This window comes from Balaenoptera physalus, assembly GCF_965194825.1.
Source record: "Balaenoptera physalus genome assembly, chromosome: X".
NCBI lineage: Eukaryota > Metazoa > Chordata > Mammalia > Artiodactyla > Balaenopteridae > Balaenoptera > Balaenoptera physalus.
In genome coordinates this window covers 43739841-43761116 of record NC_138903.1, presented here as the reverse complement: position 1 = coordinate 43761116, position 21276 = coordinate 43739841, and the positions used below count along the sequence as shown (strand labels likewise).

General features: G+C 54.9%; 2 protein-coding genes across 3 annotated transcripts; one reads left to right on the top strand and one right to left on the bottom strand.

Annotated features, from left to right (window-relative positions):
• On the top strand, positions 1-7101 carry FOXP3 (forkhead box P3). The gene is made up of 10 exons (XM_082445193.1): positions 1-247; positions 767-871; positions 959-1097; positions 1491-1752; positions 2640-2727; positions 2903-2983; positions 3756-3906; positions 4604-4680; positions 5897-5998; positions 6219-7101. The coding sequence occupies exons 1-10, from the start codon at positions 38-40 to the stop codon at positions 6366-6368; spliced, it is 1365 nt and encodes a 454-aa protein (XP_082301319.1). The 5' UTR covers positions 1-37; the 3' UTR covers positions 6369-7101.
• Positions 7102-7213: 112 nt separating this feature from the next.
• On the bottom strand, positions 7214-20792 carry CCDC22 (CCC complex scaffolding subunit CCDC22). Of its 2 annotated transcripts, none has more exons than XM_082445167.1 (17): positions 20543-20792; positions 19332-19509; positions 14381-14513; positions 13527-13633; positions 13317-13383; positions 13038-13216; positions 10908-11102; positions 10299-10361; positions 10085-10204; positions 9429-9548; positions 9223-9339; positions 9016-9117; positions 8827-8934; positions 8473-8568; positions 8192-8251; positions 8037-8111; positions 7214-7590 (listed from the first exon to the last, which is right to left on the bottom strand). In XM_082445167.1, the coding sequence occupies exons 1-17, from the start codon at positions 20590-20592 to the stop codon at positions 7477-7479; spliced, it is 1884 nt and encodes a 627-aa protein (XP_082301293.1). In that variant the 5' UTR covers positions 20593-20792; the 3' UTR covers positions 7214-7476. The 2 variants fall into 2 exon arrangements, with proteins under 2 accessions (XP_082301293.1, XP_082301294.1); XM_082445168.1 differs by lacking the exon at positions 20543-20792 and adding an exon at positions 19893-20512.
• Between the last annotated feature and the right edge of the window lie 484 nt (positions 20793-21276).

The following is a 21276-nucleotide window of genomic DNA, read 5'->3' as shown; positions in this document are numbered from 1 at the left end:
CTTGTGTCCCCGCAGCCTGCCCTTGGACAAGGACCCAATGCCCAACCCCAGGCCAGCCAAGCCCTTGGCCCCTTCCTTGGTACTCAGCCCATCCCCAGGAGCCTCACCCAGCTGGAGGGCTGCACCCAAGGCCTCAGACCAGCTGGGAGCCAAGGGTCCAGGGACAACCTTCCAGGGCCGGGACCTCCGAGGTGGGGCTCACGCCTCCTCTTCCTCCTTGAACCCCATGCCACCATCGCAGCTGCAGGTGAGGCCTAGGGCCCAGGATGGGGCAGGCAGGGTGGGGTACCTGGGCCTATAGGTGCCGACCTTTACTGTGGCACTGGGCGGGGGGCCCAGCTGGGGCACAGGAAGTGGTTTTCTGGGTCCCAGGCACGTCTGTGACTTATGCAGATGTCATGGGGCCAAGAAAGTCCCCACTTAGCAGGTCTCAGAGATTCGAGGCTCTCCGCAACCTCCCAATCCCTGTCTCAGGATAGGAGACCCTATCATGGTCCCACAGGCATAGCCATGTGTGTCTCCATCCCCCTGTGACAGAGGGCTTGGGGCCCAGGGAGGTGAGGTGACAGGATGGAGGCCAGCTCTGCCACTTATTAGCTGTTTGATCTTGAAAAAGTCACCCAATCTCCCTGAGCCTCAGTTTCCACATACGTAAAATGGGGTTGGTCATTCTGCCTAGTACGTGGGGTTGTGGTGAGGAGTATATGGGTTAGACGTGTAGAACAGTGAACATGAGGATGGCATCTCACCCGCCTGCCTTCCCCAGCTGCCCACAGTGCCCCTCGTCATGGTGGCACCCTCTGGCGCACGGCTGGGTCCCTCGCCCCACTTGCAGGCGCTCCTCCAGGACAGGCCACACTTTGTGCACCAGGTACCAACCCAGAACAGGCAGGGAGGAGGGAGCAGGCGGGAGAACTGGGGAGAGGACCTGGCTGAAATGGACCCCATGTGCCCCTAGCTCTCAACGGTGGATGCCCATGCACGGACCCCTGTGCTGCAGGTGCGCCCACTGGACAGCCCAGCTATGATCAGCCTCCCGCCACCCACTGCTGCTACGGGGGTCTTCTCCCTCAAGGCCCGGCCCGGCCTGCCACCTGGTAACACTGTACCCCACAGCTCCACAGAAGCCCAGAGCCCCCAATCCTTGAACATAAGTGGTGTGGGCTGCTGACTTGCGGCCCTCAGGAGGCCAGAGGTGTCAGGTCTTATCATCTTGGAAACTCCAACCTCTAAAAAATGTCAGGCTCAGAACCTTAAAGACACAGAATGTCAAAATCACGGAACCACAGATCTTTGCAAAGTTAGTCGAAATGTCAGCGCAGTCTTTGAGCTGCTCCACCAGTAGCCTTGGAGATTAGGGACCACAGAGCCCCCTGGGAGTCTGGGCCTGCAAAGCTCAGGAGGGTGGGAAGCTCAAAATGAGAGGCTTTGTGGGCCGAGCTCCAGAGCCTGGCCCCCAGCCCCCAGAGGTGCCCTGTCCCCACCTGCAGGGATCAACGTGGCCAGCCTGGAATGGGTGTCCAGGGAGCCAGCACTGCTCTGCACCTTCCCAAGCCCCGGTGTGCCCAGGAAGGACAGGTCAGTGTGCAGGGCTGGGAAGGACCCTTGCCCTGCCATCCCCTCCTCTGACACACTTTGTCCCCCCAGCACCCTTTCAACCATGCCCCAGGGCTCCTACTCACTGCTAGCAAATGGTGTCTGCAAGTGGCCTGGATGTGAGAAGGTCTTCGAGGAGCCAGAGGACTTCCTCAAGTGAGTGGGTCAGGCCCGTTCCAGTCCAGGGGGGCCCCAGTTTGTGGGAGGAGGTCTGGGGTGCAGGTCTCAGCTCAGGCCTTATCCCGATAGGGGGTAATATGAAAGAGGCAAAAGCTGAGACTGCGGGTTCAGATCCTGGCTCCATCACTCACTGGCTCTGTGACCTTGGGCAAGTTACTTAGTTTCTTGGAGCCTCGGTTTCCTCATCTGTATAATGGGGGCATCATAACAGAGGTGTGTGTGCTATGATTTACCTCCATTTTACAGACAAAGAAACTGAGGCCAAAGAGGTTAAGTGTCTTGATCAAGATCACCCAGTTCCTGAGTGACAGCCAGCCTCCGGAATCCACACTTCTAACTGTTCTGCCCTGCTACCCACCCCCTCATGCCAACACACCAGCCTTTTATTGATTTTATTGATCCCCAAAGTCCCAGATCCTCACAATGGCTATTGCTGCCTCCTCTCAGCCCCATCACTGTCTCTCTCTCTCTCTCACACACACATACACACACACACACACACACACACACACACACCTTTTCCAACCATACCCAACTATCAGTGGCAATTCGGTGCATCCCGTCCTCTTCACAACCAGGCCTTCGCACAAGCTGTACTCTCCACCTGGAATGCCTTTCCCACTCTCAGCTCACTAACCTTCCATCATCATCTCCAGCACCCTGGCCATACAGTAGATGCCAAGTAGCATGTGTTGAAGGAATGACAGGTGTGAAAGGAAGACTGAGGTAGAAAGAGGGGAGGGAGGCTGAGGCTCTGAGGAGAGACCTTCCTCCCAGAGGGTCTGAGCCTTTCCCACTAGGAATGTTGAGCCGGGAAGCCAGGCTCGCCATGGTCACCTGCATGGGCTCTTTCCACTACCCAGGCACTGCCAGGCAGACCATCTCCTGGATGAGAAGGGCAGGGCGCAGTGTCTCCTCCAGAGGGAGGTGGTGCAGTCTCTGGAGCAACAGGTGACATGGGGGGGCGGGGTCAGGGTGGCGGTGGGTGAACCGTACGTCCACCCTGTGCCAGGACCCCAGCTCACCCAGGATGGGGGCTGGCATGAAGGAAGGAAGGGGGCAGCCTGTGCAAAGATGTGGCGGAGAAAGACCAGGTTGAGGCCTCACTCTGTGCCTGTCCTCACAGCTGGTGCTGGAGAAGGAGAAGCTGGGTGCTATGCAAGCCCACCTGGCTGGGAAGATGGCCCCAACCAAGGCTCCATCCACGGTGAGCCACCCCAGGCCCACAGGTGGCACAGACTGCTGGGGAGCAGGGGAGGGGCCCTGCAGGGGGCAGGGGACCTATCCTTGCACCCAGGCCCTGGGATCTCTGGGCCCCTGTCCCCAGCTCCAAACATGCCCAGACCTAGGAATCTGTCCCTTTCTACTTACAAACCCTCTGACCTTAAGATCCCAAATCGTGATCTTGAGTTTGCAAAGCGACAGCAAATCGCCCAACACTGAATGCAGACTGTGTACCGCTGGCAAGACCAGCTATATAACTCACAGGGCCCAGTGCAAAATGAAATCGCGGGGCTCAGATTTCAAAATGATGACCGCAGAGCATTAAACAAAGTGTAGGGCCCCGGGACCTTCAGAGATCACACAGAAGCTAGCCCTGGGTGTCAGGCACTGTTTGTGAGCACTTTCGTGATGTTAACTTATTTAATCCCCATGATGCATGGTGAGGTAGGTATTACTATCATCCCCAATTCACAGATGAGGAAAATTGAGGCCAGGGAGGCTTAGGTGACTTTCCCAAGGTCGCAGTTGGGTAGCAGAGGAGCCCAATTCAACCCTAGCTCGTGGCCCTGGCACTGGTGTGCTACACACACTAGTGTCCACACCCGCACTTTAATAAATATGGCTCGTGCTGCTTTGTGGGATTCTACATCAGAGTGGAATTGAGAAGAGGGTGCCCTTACTTTTAAAAACACTTATTTAAAACTAAAGTGGCAAGTTTAAGCCTCTGGGTCACCAGCCTCTCCCTCTTCCCCCAGGCATCATCCGACAAGGGCTCCTGCTGTATCGTAGCCACTGGCACCCCGGGCACCACTGTCCCAGCCTGGCCGGGTCCCCAAGAGGCCCCTGAAGGCCTGTTTGCTGTGCGGAGGCACCTCTGGGGCAGCCATGCAAACAGCACGATCCCAGGTAAGGATGGTCCGTGCCCTACGTGGTGCCCTACGTGGTGCCCTCTGAGCCCCTCATCTCCCTGACTGGTACTGGGCGGGGGACTGCTCTTCCCCACCACTGCCACCCAGCCTTTGGAAACTGGCAACTGCTCGTAAAAGCTTCCTCTCTGGATTTCCATGGCCTCCAAGCCCCTATTGTGGTCTCAGATGTCTAGTCCTAGCCCTGTCTCCCCTGGGGATTAGGGCTCACTCACTCTGGGCTTCAGCTACTCCATTTGGTCATCAGAAGGGAGGGAGCTAGCTTAGTAATTCCCAGGGACTCTCCCTCTCCCCACCAAGGAAAAGCAGGGTGACTCGCCCAAGCTCACCAATCCCCTACTACCCGCAAGGTCTGGGCTGTGGGCTTAACAGGGATTAGGGCCTTTGAGTGCCATCCTGACTCCGCCATCTAACCAGTTACATCCATTTGGTGTGGAAGTTACTTCACTTCTTTTAAACCTTGGGAGAATAAGCCCCATTTTGGTGGGAGCGGTGCAAAGGGGAAATGATATCATTTATGTCAAGTGCTTAGCAAACAGTGACTGTGATCCTGGAAAGTGGTGTTCACGGTGGGATTTCAGGCGTGCAGATTCGACAGCCGGTCGGTCGAAAGCAGAGGGTGGGAGAGGGAGCGAGGAGTTCCCAGATGGGGCCTGATCCCTCTGTACCTCTGACAGAGTTCTTCCACAACATGGACTACTTCAAGTTCCACAACATGCGGCCCCCTTTCACCTATGCCACCCTCATCCGCTGGGTAAGCAGAGTGCCGGGCTGAGGAGAAGGAAGAGAGGGCGGGGTGGAGGACCTGCCTCTCTCTGAGCACCCCCAGGCGGGCTCCTCCATGAACAAACCCACGCCTCAGATGTGATCCCCCATCTTCACCCCAGACCTGCCCCCAAACCCACAACTAAACTGCCATCCAAGCCAGTGCAAGCTAAAAGCTGGCCTTCAACACACCCCCTTCCTGATGGCCACATCAACTCCATACCTAACTGCCTCCTGGGCCTATAAATAGCCCCCAAACTAGCCTGAATTCTTCCCCTTGCCTTACACTCGCTCCAGGTACACCCTAACTCCTTCGCCAGCCCAGACGTACCCTAGTCTGCCAACACATTCCCCCCTAGACCCCAATCCCTAACCCCTTCCTTGTAACACCTGACCCATCCCAACCCCTTCCTCCTCATCCCCCTAATGCCTTCCCAGAGGCTTCACCAGAGCCCGCCCGGACCTTTATCCTAGGCCCACACCTAACCCTACACAATGCCACCCGTTCACCTACCTAGCCCCATCCCAACCTGCAGCCTCACCGCAGCCATGATCACTGACCCTTGACGCAATTCCATTCCTAAATCCAAGCAGATCAAATTCCCGGACCCTTAGCCTCACTCCACACCTAATCCCAGCTCTGACCCTTAAGGACCACACACAGTCAACCTCATTCTTGACCCTGAAACTAACCACATCCCTGACACATAAAATAACTACGTAACTAGGCCCACCTCTGACTCCTGACCTAATGCAACGCATCCTCCCACCCCTCGACTCACCCCAGTTCATCCCCAGCCTGACCTTTAACCAGCCACTTCCCTGACCTTTAACTCTGCCTGGTCCTTTACCCCTTCCAAATCCTTAACTGGACCCCACTCTCTGGCCCTTACCCTTCCCAAACTCTGAAACCTCACTCCCACAGAGAACTCCAACTCCACCCCAGAAATTTAACTTAACTCTAGCCCTAACTCTGAAGCAGACCCCACTCCAACCTCAGCCCTGATCCTCTACCTAACCCCATCCCAGCCCTACCCTCACCCCGCTTCTAACCCTGTCTCTGACCTGTCACCCCACACCATCTCTCTTCCTTCCCCCGACCCCACAGTTTCACCCAGGTCAGAAGGCCCAAGGTGGGCCAGTGCCCCTCTCAGTCCGAATCTGGGGGAGCAGCTCCCCTTACCCCCACACCCCCTAACCTCCAGGCCATCCTGGAGGCTCCCGAGAAGCAGCGGACACTCAACGAGATCTATCACTGGTTCACACGCATGTTCGCCTTCTTCAGAAACCACCCTGCCACCTGGAAGGTGAGCACCTCCGGAGGTGGCAGTGGCTGGGAGGGCCTCAAATGCCACTGTGGTGCTGGGTCAAGTTCAGGAACGGGTGGGCCTGGGACTGGGCTTGTAGGCATGTTGAGAAAGGGCAGGAGGTCGATTTTTGGTGGGGACTGCTGGCCTCAGAGGATGACTGCCTGCCTGCTCCCCTCCCCAACATCCCCGGCCCGGCTGGCTGGTCCTCCTTCCACAGAACGCCATCCGCCACAACCTGAGCCTGCACAAGTGCTTCGTGCGCGTGGAGAGCGAGAAGGGGGCCGTGTGGACCGTGGATGAGTTTGAGTTCCGCAAGAAGAGGAGCCAGAGGCCCAGCAGGTGTTCCAACCCCACACCCGGCTCCTGACCTCAAAGCCAAGGAAAGAAGGACAGGGGCCAAAACGGGGGAGTAGAAGTGGCTGGAGGCAAGGGTGACCGGCCCTGGACGTGCCTGCAGGGACCAAGAAGTAAGGTGTGCACCATCTTGCTGGCCAGGGACCCTGCTCCCCAGCTGACCGCCCTCCTGGATCACATGCTCTGCACCAAGGCTGCTCAGAGGGACCCCGGCCCCAACCCCACACCCCCACCCCAGCCCCCTGCGACCAGCCCTCCAGCCAAACTGAGCCTTCACAACCGACCACACACACAGCCTGCCTCAGTCGCTCTCACAGATGACCTTAGGGCTGGAAAGGACACAGAGAGTCGCGATCCTGTCCCTTGGACTCAATACAAACCCCAAAACACGAAGAGCCTGCCTCAGTACACTCACACCACCTCAAATCCGCAGTCACACAAACAGTCACACCCGAGCACAGTCCTGTCAACCCACATACCCCAAAGCACACACCCGTAGCCAGCTTCCAGGCCCACTGGTGCAGTGTCACACGGGGCGTGCCCAGACACCCGCACAGAAGCAGCCTCGGTACCTTCAGGATCTCAGGTCCCAGAAAGCCACACAGACACATGCTGGTCACACACGGTATCACACAGCTCCCGACACAGACGCTCGGTCACACAGACCCTCTGAACTCACCTGCATGTCTCACGCATGCACACCCACAAAGCACCCCAGTGGGCCTCCTGAGTCCCACGCAGACATCCAGGGCCATGCACACCGACTCACCAAATGTACCCAGTGTCTCACCTGCCACCCGCCCCCTCCCCCATCCTGAGCCCTGTGCCCTGTGCCCCCATCCATGCCTCAGCTTAGACTGCAGACAGAGCCCCTCATTTATTTGAGATCCAAGGCCCCAACCCCCAGTGCCCTCTGCAATAAACTGCAGCTGAGCTCCCACACTCTGGATGATCGCCCCAGATAAGGGTTGGGGTCAGGTGGGCGAGGGTCTGGGGCCAAGGCTACAGCAGTAGGAACTGGACCGCAAGCAGAGGGCATGGCCCAGGCCAGTGCTTGGCCAGTGCCCCCAGCACCCCAAATCCCTGCCTGAGGCCCAGGGGAGACCTCTGCTGGGGGCTGCTCAGGCCTCACGGACCCGGCCCAGGAGGCCAGCGTTCTCCTGGCGAAGGGCTCGGTAGTCCTCACGGATCTTCTCCAGGTTGCTGAGGGTCTTCTTGCCCATCTCCGTCTCAATCTAAGGCAATGCGAATCGCAGCCCTTCAGCATGCTGGGCCCCTTTCCCAGCTCCTGCTCACCACCCCTACCCCATCACAGCCACCCAGGGCCCCTCCCGTGCTCCTCCCACCCCCTCCAATAACAGCCTGCTCTGTCCCACCGCCAGGCCTTTGCACATGTCATCCGTCCACCTAAAGCATCCTTTGCTATGTGGCAGGATCGCCCACCACATACTCGAGCTGAAGCCTCTGCCAACGGCCCTAGGAGGCAGGCGTGAGGACCCTCAGGGGGAAGGAGGGGGTGAGAGCAGGCCACTGGGCTGTTCCAGGTCACACACACAGCGACTAAGGGACAGGGCTGCGACACCAGACACAGGCTGTGTCTGGTTCCACAGCCTCTCCTGGCATAAACCGAGGAGCTGATCCCGGGCCTGCCTTGGTTAGCCCTCCCACCCCCGGGCCTCACCTGCTCCTCAAGGTCTCGAACCTCCCGCAGGATTGTGCCCGTGTCCTCGATGGTCTGGATGAGCTGGCTGCAGTTCTGGGGACAGCAGGAGCAGAAGGCTTGCACCCCAACTTGGCCCCAGCCCAGCCAGCCCCCAGGCACGCTTCTCCCCTCACCTCATGCAAGGCAGCGAGATACTTGTAGGCCTTCCGAACAGCATCGTCCTTTTTGGCATCCTGACCAGACAGAGGAGACCCTGACGGTGTCAGTGGGCTGTTCCCGCCTCACCCCGCCCCTACCCCACCCCCACCTCCAGGCCCCCACAAGGCCACCCTCTCCCACTCCCTGACTTGGTCTTCCCCAGGGCAAAGCCAGGCCCGAGCAACAGTGTACCCACAAGGCTCACACAGGGCCCAGGCCCGCCCCACCCCCGCGCCCAGCCCGGCCTGCCCCACACCTTGAACACAAGCTCATCGGTCACCGCAAACGTCCGGTCCAGCTTCCCAGACAGGGAGTTGATTTCCTTCTGAAGCTCCTTCGTGTCAGACAAGATCTGGCAGAGACCAGGGTAGCCGTGAGCCCGTCTGGGGCGGGCGGCCAGCCAGCTGAGGGCATTCACGTTTATGCTGTCCCATCCAGACAGGGTCAGGGGCGGCTGCAGTGGACTGTGTGGGGCTGTTCCGTGTCTGGGTATGGCCAGATAGCTCTGACTTTCAGAGGGTGTGAGGTCCCCGCGTAGCCCGGCAACACACATCCGCCCCTTGGGTGTATCTACCCATATGACCCACCCTCCCCGGCCACGATGGCGTACCTTAGTGATCTCTTCCTTCTGCTTCCGGATGTTGCCCACAATCTCCAGGATGCGCTGGGTATAGGCCAGCCGAGACACGTCTCTGGGCAGGGTCTCGAGCTCTGACATCTAGGCAGAGACAGCAGGTGCTCCCTTAGCACCGACACCTCCCCGGCTCTGAGCGGCCCAGGGCCCCCACACGGGCCTTACCAGCTGCTTATAGACGTCCTCCTTCCGGCGGGCCTCTTCAGCAGCTGCCCGAACACTCTGGTGCAGCTCCTGGATCTCTGCCAGCCGTCGAGAGGATTCCAGCTGCCAGTACCCCACGGGTAGAGGGCAGTGAGGCAGAGCGCAGGGCTAGCCCCCTAGGGAGGGACCGAACCCGCCCCACCCACGGCCCCGGACCCCACCACCTACCTCTCTGCAGTCCTGGAGCTTTCGGAGGTGGCGGTACTCAGCAAGGAGCGGAACACGGTGCTTTTCCCACTGACCTGCCAAGTGGATGACCCGCTGGGCACTGCTCTCTACCACGAGCTGGGGGTGGTGGCAGGGGGGCTACATGTCACACAGGCTGGGCCCATTCAACTCCGACCCTCCCAGCCCAGCCTCAGCGCCAGCCCCACCTGCAGCTTGGCAAGGTTGGCAGCCCCGTCGGGCAGCAGCTCCACCGCCCGGCTCTTCAGGCGCAGGGCCTGCTCATGCTCCGCTGTGCTGAGCTTGCTCTGCCGACACTCGGTCTCCACCTGGCACCCGGGATCCCCACTCCCAGTCAGTGGGGGAGCCCCACGTGCACCACAACCTCCCAGCCCCCGCTGAGCCTGGAATGCCCTGGCCTAGCCCAAGCCCCTCAGATGACAACACATCCCTCTAGGGGCCCTATGGGCCCCTCGGACCCCTCCTGATAGCAACGGAGACCTATAAGCAGTGACAGGCACCCACAGGCCCCTCTGACCCCTCCACCTCCACACTGACTCCCCAGGACCCCTGATGAGCCCCACAAGCCCCTACAGAGGCCCACGGACACTTACACCCCTCCTGATTCTCACAGACACCAAGGCACCTCTAACCCCTGCAGGTCCGACACCACCCCCACCCCTACATCGCCCTCTCACTCCCACTGATTCTCCTGAACCCTCAAGAGGCCCACAGGTCCCCAGTGTCTCCCATGAACCCTTCTGACAGCTGCAGACCTCTACAGAGTACCCCCTCAAGTCCCTCTAAGCCGTCTAGGCTGGACTTGTGACCTGACCCCGGTGGGCAGACCCTCTCCCACACCCACCTGCACAAGGCTGATTCCCAGGGTCTTCATGTTGGCTTCAACCTCTTCAATGCTGCGATTCACTCCCTCCAGCTGCTCCCGAAGAGACTCCAGCTCCTGCTCCTGAGCTGCCCACATGTCCTGGGAGGCACAGGCAGTCGGGGTGGGGATGTCAGGCCCAGTAGACAGCCAAGGGCCCAGGACACCTCCCCCGCCCCACCACTGCTCTGCTCACCTGTTCAGGCCGCCGGGAGGTGGTCGGCACATCTGACACCTGGGCTGCCTGGGCCTCAGGCTCCTGGGGAGCGAGAAAGGAGCGTCCTGGCTGTCGGGGAAAGCCCTGCCCCTCACAGCCCAGCCTCAACATCCCCCAAAAGCACCCTCCCAGCACGATACCCAGGTACAGTACCACTGTACCACTGACGGCTGTCAGAATGTGTGTGAGGATCAATGCGCTCTCTGTGACCTTAGACTGGAGTGTTTGCTCATAAAGAAACCTCCCTGACCCTGACACAGCTCTTGCCCATCTGCCCATGAGAAGGATGAGGGCCCCTCTGGATGACCATCCAAGGAGAGAAGATATGTCCAGAGGAAACTGCCCAGGAAAAGCTGGGGTTTGCACAAAGAGCAGCCCTACACGCTTACATAGTTCCCACCCCTCTACCCTTTCTCCACGGAAGTTCCCAAGAAGCCAGGGGACCGTTCTGGGTGCCCACCCCCCGTGGGGAGAGGGCAGGCCCGGTGGGAACACAGGCCCCTGTATGGATAAAATGTGGTGTGTGTACATAAAGCAATACCGCCTTGGCCCCATCAGCATGCCCCAGGCCCACTCAGGCCCACCCACCAGATGGAAGGTGAACTTCTCTGAATGTGTGAAGCGGGAGCCCTTGGGAGCACCAGTCCTGGCGCCAGCACCCCAGGCCTGCAGCAGCTCTCCCAGGTCTCGGGCTTGTTGGGGGGGCCCTGGCCGGCCCCAGGTCTGGCGCAGATGCTCAGCCAGGTGCTTCTGCAGCCGCTGCCGCTGAGCCCGAGTATCCTCCTAGGAACAGTGGAAGAGTGTGGAGGCCTGCTGGGTACCCAAGGCCCTGCCTCCACCAGGGAGCCGCTTGACAAGGTGCTACCCCCAAGTCACACCAGCCATCCAGCCTCTCCCACGAGGGGGCCCGGACCCACTCTCCTGGTCCACAGGCCTGGGAGCTCCCTGAGGACAGGGCCTCCTCTTCTTCAGCCCTGCTTCTCTCTACCCACTGGCTCCCTGAACTGGAGGACGCTGTGGGAAGGGAGAGAAGTAAGCCTGCAGCCCCCAAATTAGAGACCGACACTCAAAAGATATGTGGGGACAGAGCGGAAACCGAGTCAGAGGTGCTGGGCAAAGAAGGGGCGGAGGCAGAGTGGAATTGAGAGAGAGAGAGAGACATGAGAACAGAGGCAGTTTTGAGACAACTGGAGAAATCTGATTATGAACTCAAGTGTTGGATGGTATTAAGAGGTCACTGTTACCAACGCAGGGGACACGGGTTCAAGCCCTGGTCCAGGAAGATCCCACATGCTGCGGAGCAACTAAGCCCATGCACCACAACTACTGAGCCTGTGCTCTAGAGCCCGCGAGCCACAACTACTGAGCCCGCGTGCCACAACTACTGAAGCCCGTGAGCCACAACTACTGAGCCCGTGTGCCACAGCTACTGAAGCCCGCGTGCCTAGAGCCCATGCTCCACAACAAGAGAAGCCACCGCAATGAGAAGCCCGCTCACTGCAACTAGAGAAAGCCCACACGCAGCAATGAAGACCCAACGCAGCCATAAATAAATAAATAAATAAATTTAGGGGAAAAAAAAGATGTAATAGATTCTGGTTCAAAAGATAAAATGCATATACAAAGCTTTAAAAAAAAACAAAAGAAAAAGAGGTCACTGTTAATTCTGTTAGGTGTGAAAATGGCCCAGGGGTTGCGTTAAAAAGTGAATGCCCTTATGAGTTAAGAGATGTCTGCTTAAGTATTTAGAGTTAAAATGATATGATGTCTGGGACTTGCTTTAAAATATTACAGAAAAAAAAGTTAGAGAAGGGATGAGGAAAGACTGGCAAAATGCTTATATCTTTTTTTTTTTTTTTCGTTTTTTGGCTGTGCCTCGTGGCTTGCAGGATCTTAGTTCCCCGACCAGGGATTGAACCTGGACCCTCAGCAGTGAAAGCACTGAGTCCTAACCACTGGACCGCCAGGGAATCCCCACAAAAGGCTTATAATTGAAGGTGGATGGCAGGGACATAGAGTTTATGAGACTATTCTCTCTACTTCTGTATTTGAAATGCCTGTAAGTTTAAGAAAGAGAGAAAAAGATAAAGACAGAAAAAATGGCAGCAGAGGAGGCGGAAGGAGACAGCTACAGAGGTGGAGAAAGTTGGGAGGGGATGGGGACAGATACTGAGGTGGACAGAGGGGAGATGGAGGCGGATATAGAGGAAGACAGAGGCAGAGACACAGAAACGAGGAGACAGCGGTGGGGAGAGAGAAGAGGGGCAGCAAAACCACAGAACGAGAAAGCCAGTGATGAGAAGAGACGGTGCAGAGATCTGGAGGCCACACATCGGTGATGACAGCAGAGACAGAGAAAGAGGGAGCGAATCAGGGGCAGGAAGAAGGCAGTAGAAACAGGGAGGAAGGGGGCAGATCCTGACAGCTCTGGCTGCCTGTGCACGTCCTTCGGTGGAACATCGCCCTCAGAAGAGAGCAGTATCACCACCCGTGTCTCACAGCAGGAAGCCGACGCTCCGAGGGGCCATACTGACTTGTACAACCTTTCTGACTCCAGTGTTCTTTCAGGCAGGGAGCCAGGTAGTTGCACACAGAGAGGAGATGACGGAAGAGAGGGACAAAGTGGGGAAAGGAGAGGGGCAGAGGACTAACGGGAGACGAAATGGGAGCCACAGTGAGCAGGGACCTCGTCAGCAGGGACCGAGCACTGGGCAGTACCTGGACGGGGAGGCGAGATGCCCGGTGGACCCAGTCCTCATCCCTGGGGCGGTCCCGGCCAGTGTGCTGGCAGAGTTGGATGGCGTGGCGTTCGAGGAGCGAGGCCACCCTCGCAGCAGGCTGGGGCACCTGGGCGGGGGCTGGTAGCAGCAAGGGACTCGCCTGGAACTCCCGGGGCTCTGGAGGCAGCAACAGAGTCAGCCAGCCCTCCTGCCTCACCATGCAGTTAGGCCCACCTCTACCCCTCCCCCCAGCCCCTCTCCACAGCCTCATCCTCACCTCCTCTGGAGAGCAAATCAGGCATGAACAGCCTGCTGGCATGGAAAGGCTTCTGGTGGGCCGAGCCCTGGTGAGAGAGCAGAATCAGACCTCTAGGATGAATCGTGACGGGGGCACCAGTGGGAGGGGGCCAAAAACCTGAGCACCCAAATGGGGACAAGGCAGGCAACGCAGCAACAAGCAATGTTGACATGAGTTGAGGGGTCCCACCTGGAGGTGCTGCAGCTTAGGAGTGCGAAGGAGGGGTGGGACCCAGGGCAGGGCTAGCTGGTCCCGGATTTGGCTCCCGATGGCCCGGAGGAGGATAGCTGAGTCACCTAGGGAAGTGGGGAGGGAGTGTCAATCAGGTGACAATGCCACAACTCCAAAAATGCATAACCTGGGAAAGCAGCCTGACTGTCCCCCCAGAGATACATATCTATGTAGCTATCATTCTCACACTCAGTCATTCAGCAAACACTTATTAAGCACCTACTCTGTACCAGTCACCATTCTAGACCCTTGGGCTACTTCAGTGAACAAACTGATAAATATCCTCCTGCCCTCCTGTGGAGGCAGGTAGAGGAGAGCATGACCAAGGTCGTAAGTACAATACAGAAGACTGTCAGGTGGTCATCAGGAAAGGAAGATAAGGACCGTTGAGAGGAAGATATAATTTTGAACAAGGCAATCCAAGGAAGGCCTCCCTGAGGTGACATGTGAACAGGAACCTCCAAGAGGTAAGGGAGTGAACCATGAGGCTATCTGTGTGAGTAAGCCAGCAGATGCAAAGGCCCTGAGGCCGGAGTGGCCTGGTGTGGTTAGAGTGGAGTGAGCGAGGCAGGGGCAAGGCAGGAGGTGAGGCAGAGAGGCCCCTTCCAGCACCAACTCCCCACCTGGGTCAGCCCAAGCCCCAGTTCCCTTTCCCCTGCCCTGCATCCCCTCTCCCAGCCCCAATCCTCCCACCTAGCTCTCCTGAAGACACATACCCCCCCCCCACCAATCAACCTTTTCACCACTTCCACCTCTCTCAGCCCCCACGACACCCTCTCCCTCATCCCCACCACGCCCCAGGCACCCCACACCTGCAGGCTGGTCTGCGTCCTCAGAGGCATCAGTGGGCAGACGTTCAGCCAAGAAGAGAAGCAGGTCCCGGAGGTCAGGCTCACTGGGGTAGAGGAAGTTCTGATAGCCAAGCTCCAAGGGATATCCCAGGTCCTGGGGGTGGGGAAGGGTGGCCGCTATCAGTCGGGCAGGCAGGATCCTCCTGTCCTGGGAGCCCAGGGCTGAGACCACAAGCACTCCCACTCTCTCACCAACCACCACCCTCTGAACTCACCCTTGGCTCACCAAGGCCTTCAGAGCTTTAAAAATTAAAGCTCTGGGGACTTCCCTGGTGGTCCAGTGGGTGTGACTCCACGCTCCCAATGCAGGGGGCCCAGGTTCGATCCCTGGTCGGGGAACTAGCTGTGGCATGCGTGCCACAACTGAGAGTCCGCATGCCTCAGCAAAGGTCTCCTGTGTCGCAACTAAGACCCGGCGCAACCAAAATAAATAAATAAACATTTAAAAAAAAATAAAATTAAAGCTCTGGCCTTTCTAAATCCAGAGGCCATGAAAGAGAAGATGGGTATTTCTGAATACGTGAAAAAATTTTTAAAGAAAAATTACAGTGAGCAAAGTCAAAAGCGTAATGACAAGCTGGGAAAAAATATTTGGAGTTCATATCATAGGCAAAGAGTGAATCTGCCTAGTATATAAAGAGTGCCTAAAACTACACAGGCAAAAAGACCAACAGTGCAACAGTAACAGGGGCAAAAGACAGGAGCAGACAATTCCCAGAAATAGAATGAAAAACGGCCCTTAAACATATGCAAATATGTCCAACCTTGCTTACAAGAGAGACTTGAATTGAAAGCACACGGAGAGACCCCACACGAGCATCACCGATCCGGGACAACCTGACCTTACGTTCTCCTGAGGTCCACTCGGGCAGGGAGATACTATCACTTGCACAGAGTTCCTGTCCCAGACCTGAATCTCGTCATGAGCAAACAATCAGACCAATTCAGATTGTGGGGCATTCCAGGAAACTACCAGCCTGCACTCTTCAAAAACATGTAGCATTGTAAAAAGAAACAAAGTAACAAAAACTAAGGCAGACTGTTGGATACAGAAGATTAGAAATGTAACAGTGGAATGAAATGTATGATCCTAGATTAGACTCTGTAGTTGGAAACAAAAAGAGCTACAAAGGATATTTTTGTAACTACTGAGGAAATTTGACCATGCACTAAATATTAGATACTATTACTCTATCAATATTCAATTCATGGGTGGGATCATGATATTGTGGTTATACTGGTGAACGCCCTTTTACTTAGGAGAGGTGCACTGAAAGTTTTAGGTATGAAGTGTCGTGATGTCTGCTGCTTTCAAAAGGTTCAGAAAAAAATGTGTGTGTGTGTGTGTGTGTGTGTGTGTGTGTGTGTGTGTGTGTGTGTGTACCCAGATAGAGAGAAAAGAATGGAGGAAAATGTTAACAACACAGAAAGCTAGGAGAAGGGTGTTATTTTTCTGTTTTCATTTTTCCTTAAATTTGAAAGTTTTTCAAAGTACAAAGCTAGGAGGAAAACTATATAGAGATACTATTCCTCACCTGTTGAATGGGGAAAACTCTGACAATACATGCAGTGGGTGAGGCTGTGGGGAAACAGGCACCCTCTCATATACTGCTGTTGGGAAGGCAGAAATTAAACAATCCCAGTGAAGGCGATTGGGAAAAATCTAACAAAATGGCGTATGCGTTTACCCTTCCACCTAGCAATCCTACTTCTAGGAGTTTACCCTGAAGACAGGCCTCCAACAATTCAAGAATATATATGCACAAGATTATTCATTACAGCATTATCTGCAAAATATTGGGAACTCCCTAAATGTCCAAGCATAGGACAGGGGTTGAATAAACTACAGTGCATACATACAATGAACTACTCTGCAGCTGCAAAAAGGAAAAAATAATGATTAAGATCTCTATTGACGGGGGCTTCCCTGGTGGCGCAGTGGTTGAGAGTCTGCCTGCCTATGCAGGGGACACGGGTTCGAGCCCTGGTCTGGGAAGATCCCACATGCCGCGGAGCGACTGGGCCCGTGAGCCACAATTACTGAGCCTGCGCGTCTGGAGCCTGTGCTCCGCAACAGGAGAGGCCGCGATAGTGAGAGGCCCGCGCACCGCGATGAAGAGTGGCCCCCGCTTGCCGCAACTGGGGAAAGCCCTCGCACAGAAACGAAGACCCAACACAGCCATAAATAAATAAATAAATAAATAAAATATTAAAAAAAAAAAGATCTCTATTGTCTGATATGAAATGATTTCCAGGATATGTGGCAAGGGGGAAAAAAAGGTAAGAAACTAGGCATATGCTCTCTTTTGTGTAAGAAAGGGGGGAAATAAGAATATATATTTATATTTGCATATATCTTCATTTTTTAAAAACTGGAAAGACACACAAGAAACTAATCAAAGTAATCCCCTTACAGCAGACGGGTAAGGGTAACGAGGTGAACGGTTTGGAGTGCCAGTGGGACTTCTCAAGGTATTGTGTTACTTCTGTCACACCTTGGAGATTTCTTTGACTCTTTCAGTAGTTAACCATCTTCTACCTAGTTAACAATTCTTTATATTGAAATATCCCTATTCAAATTACTGCTGGGGTTTGTATCTCTGGACTGGACCCTGACTGATAAAAATGACCCACGCAAAATAGTAAATAATGTTTTTAAAAGAGACTATGGGCTTTGGAGTCAAAAAGATTGGGGTTGAAATCCAGCCTGTGCTACTTAACTGGCTATAAGGCCTTGGACTGGTTACTCAACCACCAAGAAGCTCAGTTTCTAGCTGTAAAATGGGGCTGACAGTACTTTCCCGATGTGGATGCTTTAAGGGATAAAAGGGCCCATCAGGGTTCTGGTCCGGAGCTGCATGGATTCTGAAAGCATATTTCGTGGATGCAAATCCAAGCTTTGCTTCTTACCAACTGGGTAACCACAGGCAAATCACTTAACCTCTCTGAGCTTCACTTTTCTCACCTGAGAAAAGGGATACCCACAGTGCCTACTTCAGAAAGTTGTCACGAGAATTCAGTGAGTTAACACCAGGTTACCACAATGCCCAGCACAGAGCACACACTCAAAAAACATCATTATTATACACACATATGTGTATTTGGTCACAACGTAAGATATATTTATTTCAGAGGATCACAGTCAAAACAGTGTGAAAACCACTGTCTTTTAAGCTACTTTACTTTGGGTTTTTTCCAACAACTGCAATCAAAGAGCTGTGACTGATACAGAAACTCACTCCAGGAGTGGGGTGTGTGAAATGACAGACACTAAAGTATGGAGGTGGCTGAGTCGCAAAAAGTGGTGCCAGGAGTAGGGCACATGAAGAGGCAGACGCCAGAAGGCGGCAGTGCTGAGCCAAGGTGGGCTACATGAGCAGCGCCCAGCTGGGTTAAGAGAGACCTCTTCTACCTGCTCAGGGCAAACCGAGGCTCTGGGGCCAGACAATCACGTGAACCTCTCAATCACTGAAAAAGCCATACTCACGCTAAAGTTAGTGTGAGGAAAAGTAGGTCCCCACCAAATCCAGTGGGAAACAGCACTGAGAGAAGGGAGGAAGAGAAAACTGGGGGAAGCCTGATCCCCAGCCCCTCCTCAACACGTCCCACTGTGCACCCTCCTAGCCAAACAGGACACGAGTTCCCCCTTATAAAGTGCCATCCTCGAGAAGACAGCCCCAGGCCAGGGGACAGACTGCCTGCCTCGAGGGCCACCAAGAGCCCCAGACAGAAGAACCTGAGAACTCCTGAGAGCTAGGTGAACCAGAGAGCCAAGGGAAGGGTAGAGCTCTGAGGCCTATTTCTAAGAGACAGAAACCGCACAAGCAAGGAACAAATTCAAGAAACCTGACCACCCAGTCCCTTGGGGCTATGTGGAAGGTTTCGCTGTAGTTACTCTGTTGTCCCTCTACCACCATATACTGGGTATGCTGGGCATGTTGACATTCATTACATAGCCACAAGCTGCTGGAACACAAGCAGCCAGATCAAGCCTATCCAATAATAGTAATACCACTTGCACAAAGCTTACTATATCCAGCTTTTCACGTATGAACTCATTTTTAATCCTCATAGCAACCCTACGTGGTAGGTCCAATTCTTATCCATTTTACACATGAGAAAACTTAAGCCCAAAGAGGTTAAGAGACTAGCCTAAAATCCCAGAACTAATGAGCCAGGAGAAATGACATTTACTTGGAGCCCTTGGGTATAGTAACTGGACACAGGTCTGTACTGGGGAGGCATGAGTGCTTCACCAGAAGGCACTTTATTTACAAAAGAGACAGTATGTAAATTATTCTCACGAGAGGCAAGCTGCAACAGGGCAGAGTAAAGTTTTAGTGCAGACACTGTTTTAGTTAAGCAGCGTATCTTCCTTTGGGTAACCCTCCCTCCCCCAACTCCAAGTGATCCTGAAGGAGCAGCCAATCACAGTGCCCTATAGGGATGACCATGTGATCCAAGCTGGGCCAACCAGAGAACGTGGTGGTTAATTTCAGCCTGAGCAAGTGAATCAAAACAGGGCCTTTTCAGGAACTGGTAAATGGATACTATAGGGGGAAAAGTTCTTGGTGCTAAGCTCAAAATATGGGAGCCAGGGGCAACTCAGGCACAAACTGGATCAACTCATTTAATCCTCAGGACAACCCTACTTTTATCATCTCGATTTCACCGATAAGGAAACTGATGCCCACAGGGGCATCAGTTAGCAAGGTCACACAGTTAGCAAGTGCTGTAGCCAGGGTCTGAACTACTCAGGCAGTTTGACCACAGAGCCGGCAGCCTTAACCACTAATGAACGCTAAGCCACAACGGGAGGTGGCAGAGAGGAAAGTCAAGAGTCTCAAAGGAGCTTGGTGACTTTGTGAAGGAGGAAGGAAGAGGCTGTGTGTATTGGCAGGAAGACACTCACCATACAGGCCTGAGCCAGGCTCATGGCCAGACGGAACCGGGCAGACATAGCAAGAGGCAGCAGGGGGCTAAGGCCGGAGCCCACAGCAGGGTTGATCACACGCAGGCAACGGACCACAGCTTCTACAACCAGCTCAGTGGTGAAGGCTCGCAGGGTCTGCACATCTGGAGGAACTGCCCTGAAGAAGAAGGAGGCAGGCTCGATGGGGGGTGGGGGGAAGCAGTCAGGAAACAAGGATGAGGCTGGGCCGTGCTGCCTTCTGGAAGCCCTAGTACTGGGATGGGGTGGGGAGGGTGGCCACAGTTCAGACAGGTCCTGGGTGTTGTTGTCTGACTTCCATTTGGAAAACTAAGAATGGAGGGAGTCCTCAGGTCCTAAGATCTTGGTGTAGAATGGTGGATGGAAGGGATCCGAGTTCAAAAAATCTCAAATTTCCCTATGCCTAAAAGCCCCAAATTTCTGGGGTCTGGGAAGGCCTAGGAGCCCAGGTGGAATAGTCTCTGGGTTTCTGCATCCCCAGATATCATGTTTGCTGCATGTCAGAGGCCCCTAGATACTGACCTGCTAGGATTTTGAGACTAGATGTTGGGAGGCTGGAGTTTTCAGGAGTTCCAAATGTCAGAGTCCCTGGGTATCAGGACCACCCAGTCTCAAGCAATCCAGAAATCAAGCTCCCTAGATGTTGTCATCTTGGGTTTTTAGGACCCTCGAATGCAGGAGTCCTTGTGCGTCGGGGTCACCAAGCATTAAGGCCACCAGATTTTAGAGTCCTGGGGTTTTAAAAGCCTCAGGTATTGGGAAACCAGGTTTGAAGGTTCCCAAGTATCCAGTCCCAGGGGATTTTGGAGTCCCTGAGTGCCAGGATCCCAGAGTTTTAAGTTCCCTGGTTCACAGGATAAAGGTGGCTTAGAATCTCCAGATGTCAGAGTCCCAGGGTATTGATGTCAAGATCCACAGATTTCAGAATCCCGGGTCTTGAGGTTCCAAGGTTTTAAGGTCTCGAGGTGTCTAGGTCCTGGAGTTTGGGGTTTACCAAGTGTAGAGGTCAAAGGGTTTGGGAGGCCCCGTGTGTGTGTGTGCGTGCGTGTGTGTGTGTGTAAGGAGGAGGGAGGGTCTTAGGGTCCTGGAAGTTGCAGCCCTAGATGTCAAGGTCCGGAGTTTTGGAGTCCCGGATGTGGGCATTCCGGGGTGGGCGGGGGCTGTGTCCTTACGTGCCGGCCTGTCGCAGGGAATGGATGAGGATTCGGTCCGCCTCCTCCATGGTGGAGCCGTGTTGGAGTCCGAGGTTGGGTCCAGGGCCGGGTCCGAGCAAGAGAGGCGCAGCTGTGGAAAGCCCGCTCCCTGCTCGCGGTCCAAGGAGTGTCACGGGCTGCGCGAGGAGATCCGGGAAATGTAGTTCCGAGACCTAGTTCGGCGCAAACCGGATGCCTGTCGTTCTGGTGTGAATGGGCGCGCGCAGGCTTGAGCGTGCAATGGCTGCTGGGAGTTGTAGGTTGGGGTTTTTTTGTTTTCTCTTTCCTGCAGCCCAGTGCGCTCTCCCAAGTGAGCAAAGGATTATACTGCACGCGCAAGTGTGTGTGTGTGTATGTCAGGAAGGAAGGGGGAAGGGGCGGGACGGAGATAGGCTTCTCTACTCATTCATTTAAGGCAGCGTTCATCTTCTAGATTGTAGAAGTGTACAAGTTAAGGCAGGGGCTTTCGCACAAAGCGACTAGGTTTGAGTCTCAGCTCTGCAACTTGCTAAATGTGCAACCGTGGGCAGGTTACATAGCTTCCCTGTGTCTTAGTTTCCTCATCTGTAAAATGGAACTGTTAATGTACCTGCTTCCTAGGATTAAACAGAATTAACTCACGTAAAGCAGCGTTGAAATGTGTGCCTGATACATAATACTGTAAAAAACAAAACAAACAAACAAAACACTATGTAAGTTACAGTCACTAGTAT

Coding starts and splice junctions, on each gene's coding strand:
- FOXP3 (XM_082445193.1), top strand. CDS start 38: ATGCCCAACCCCAGGCCAGCCAAGCCCTTGGCCCCTTCCTTGGTACTC. Junction 2,728..2,902: donor TGCAGTCTCTGGAGCAACAG/GTGACATGGGGG, acceptor CTGTCCTCACAG/CTGGTGCTGGAGAAGGAGAA. Junction 3,907..4,603: donor TGCAAACAGCACGATCCCAG/GTAAGGATGGTC, acceptor TACCTCTGACAG/AGTTCTTCCACAACATGGAC.
- CCDC22 (XM_082445167.1), bottom strand. CDS start 20,592: ATGGAGGAGGCGGACCGAATCCTCATCCATTCCCTGCGACAGGCCGGC. Junction 19,510..20,542: donor TCCCTGCGACAGGCCGGCAC/GTAAGGACACAG, acceptor CTTCTTCTTCAG/GGCAGTTCCTCCAGATGTGC. Junction 10,362..10,907: donor AGAAGTTCACCTTCCATCTG/GTGGGTGGGCCT, acceptor CTCGCTCCCCAG/GAGCCTGAGGCCCAGGCAGC.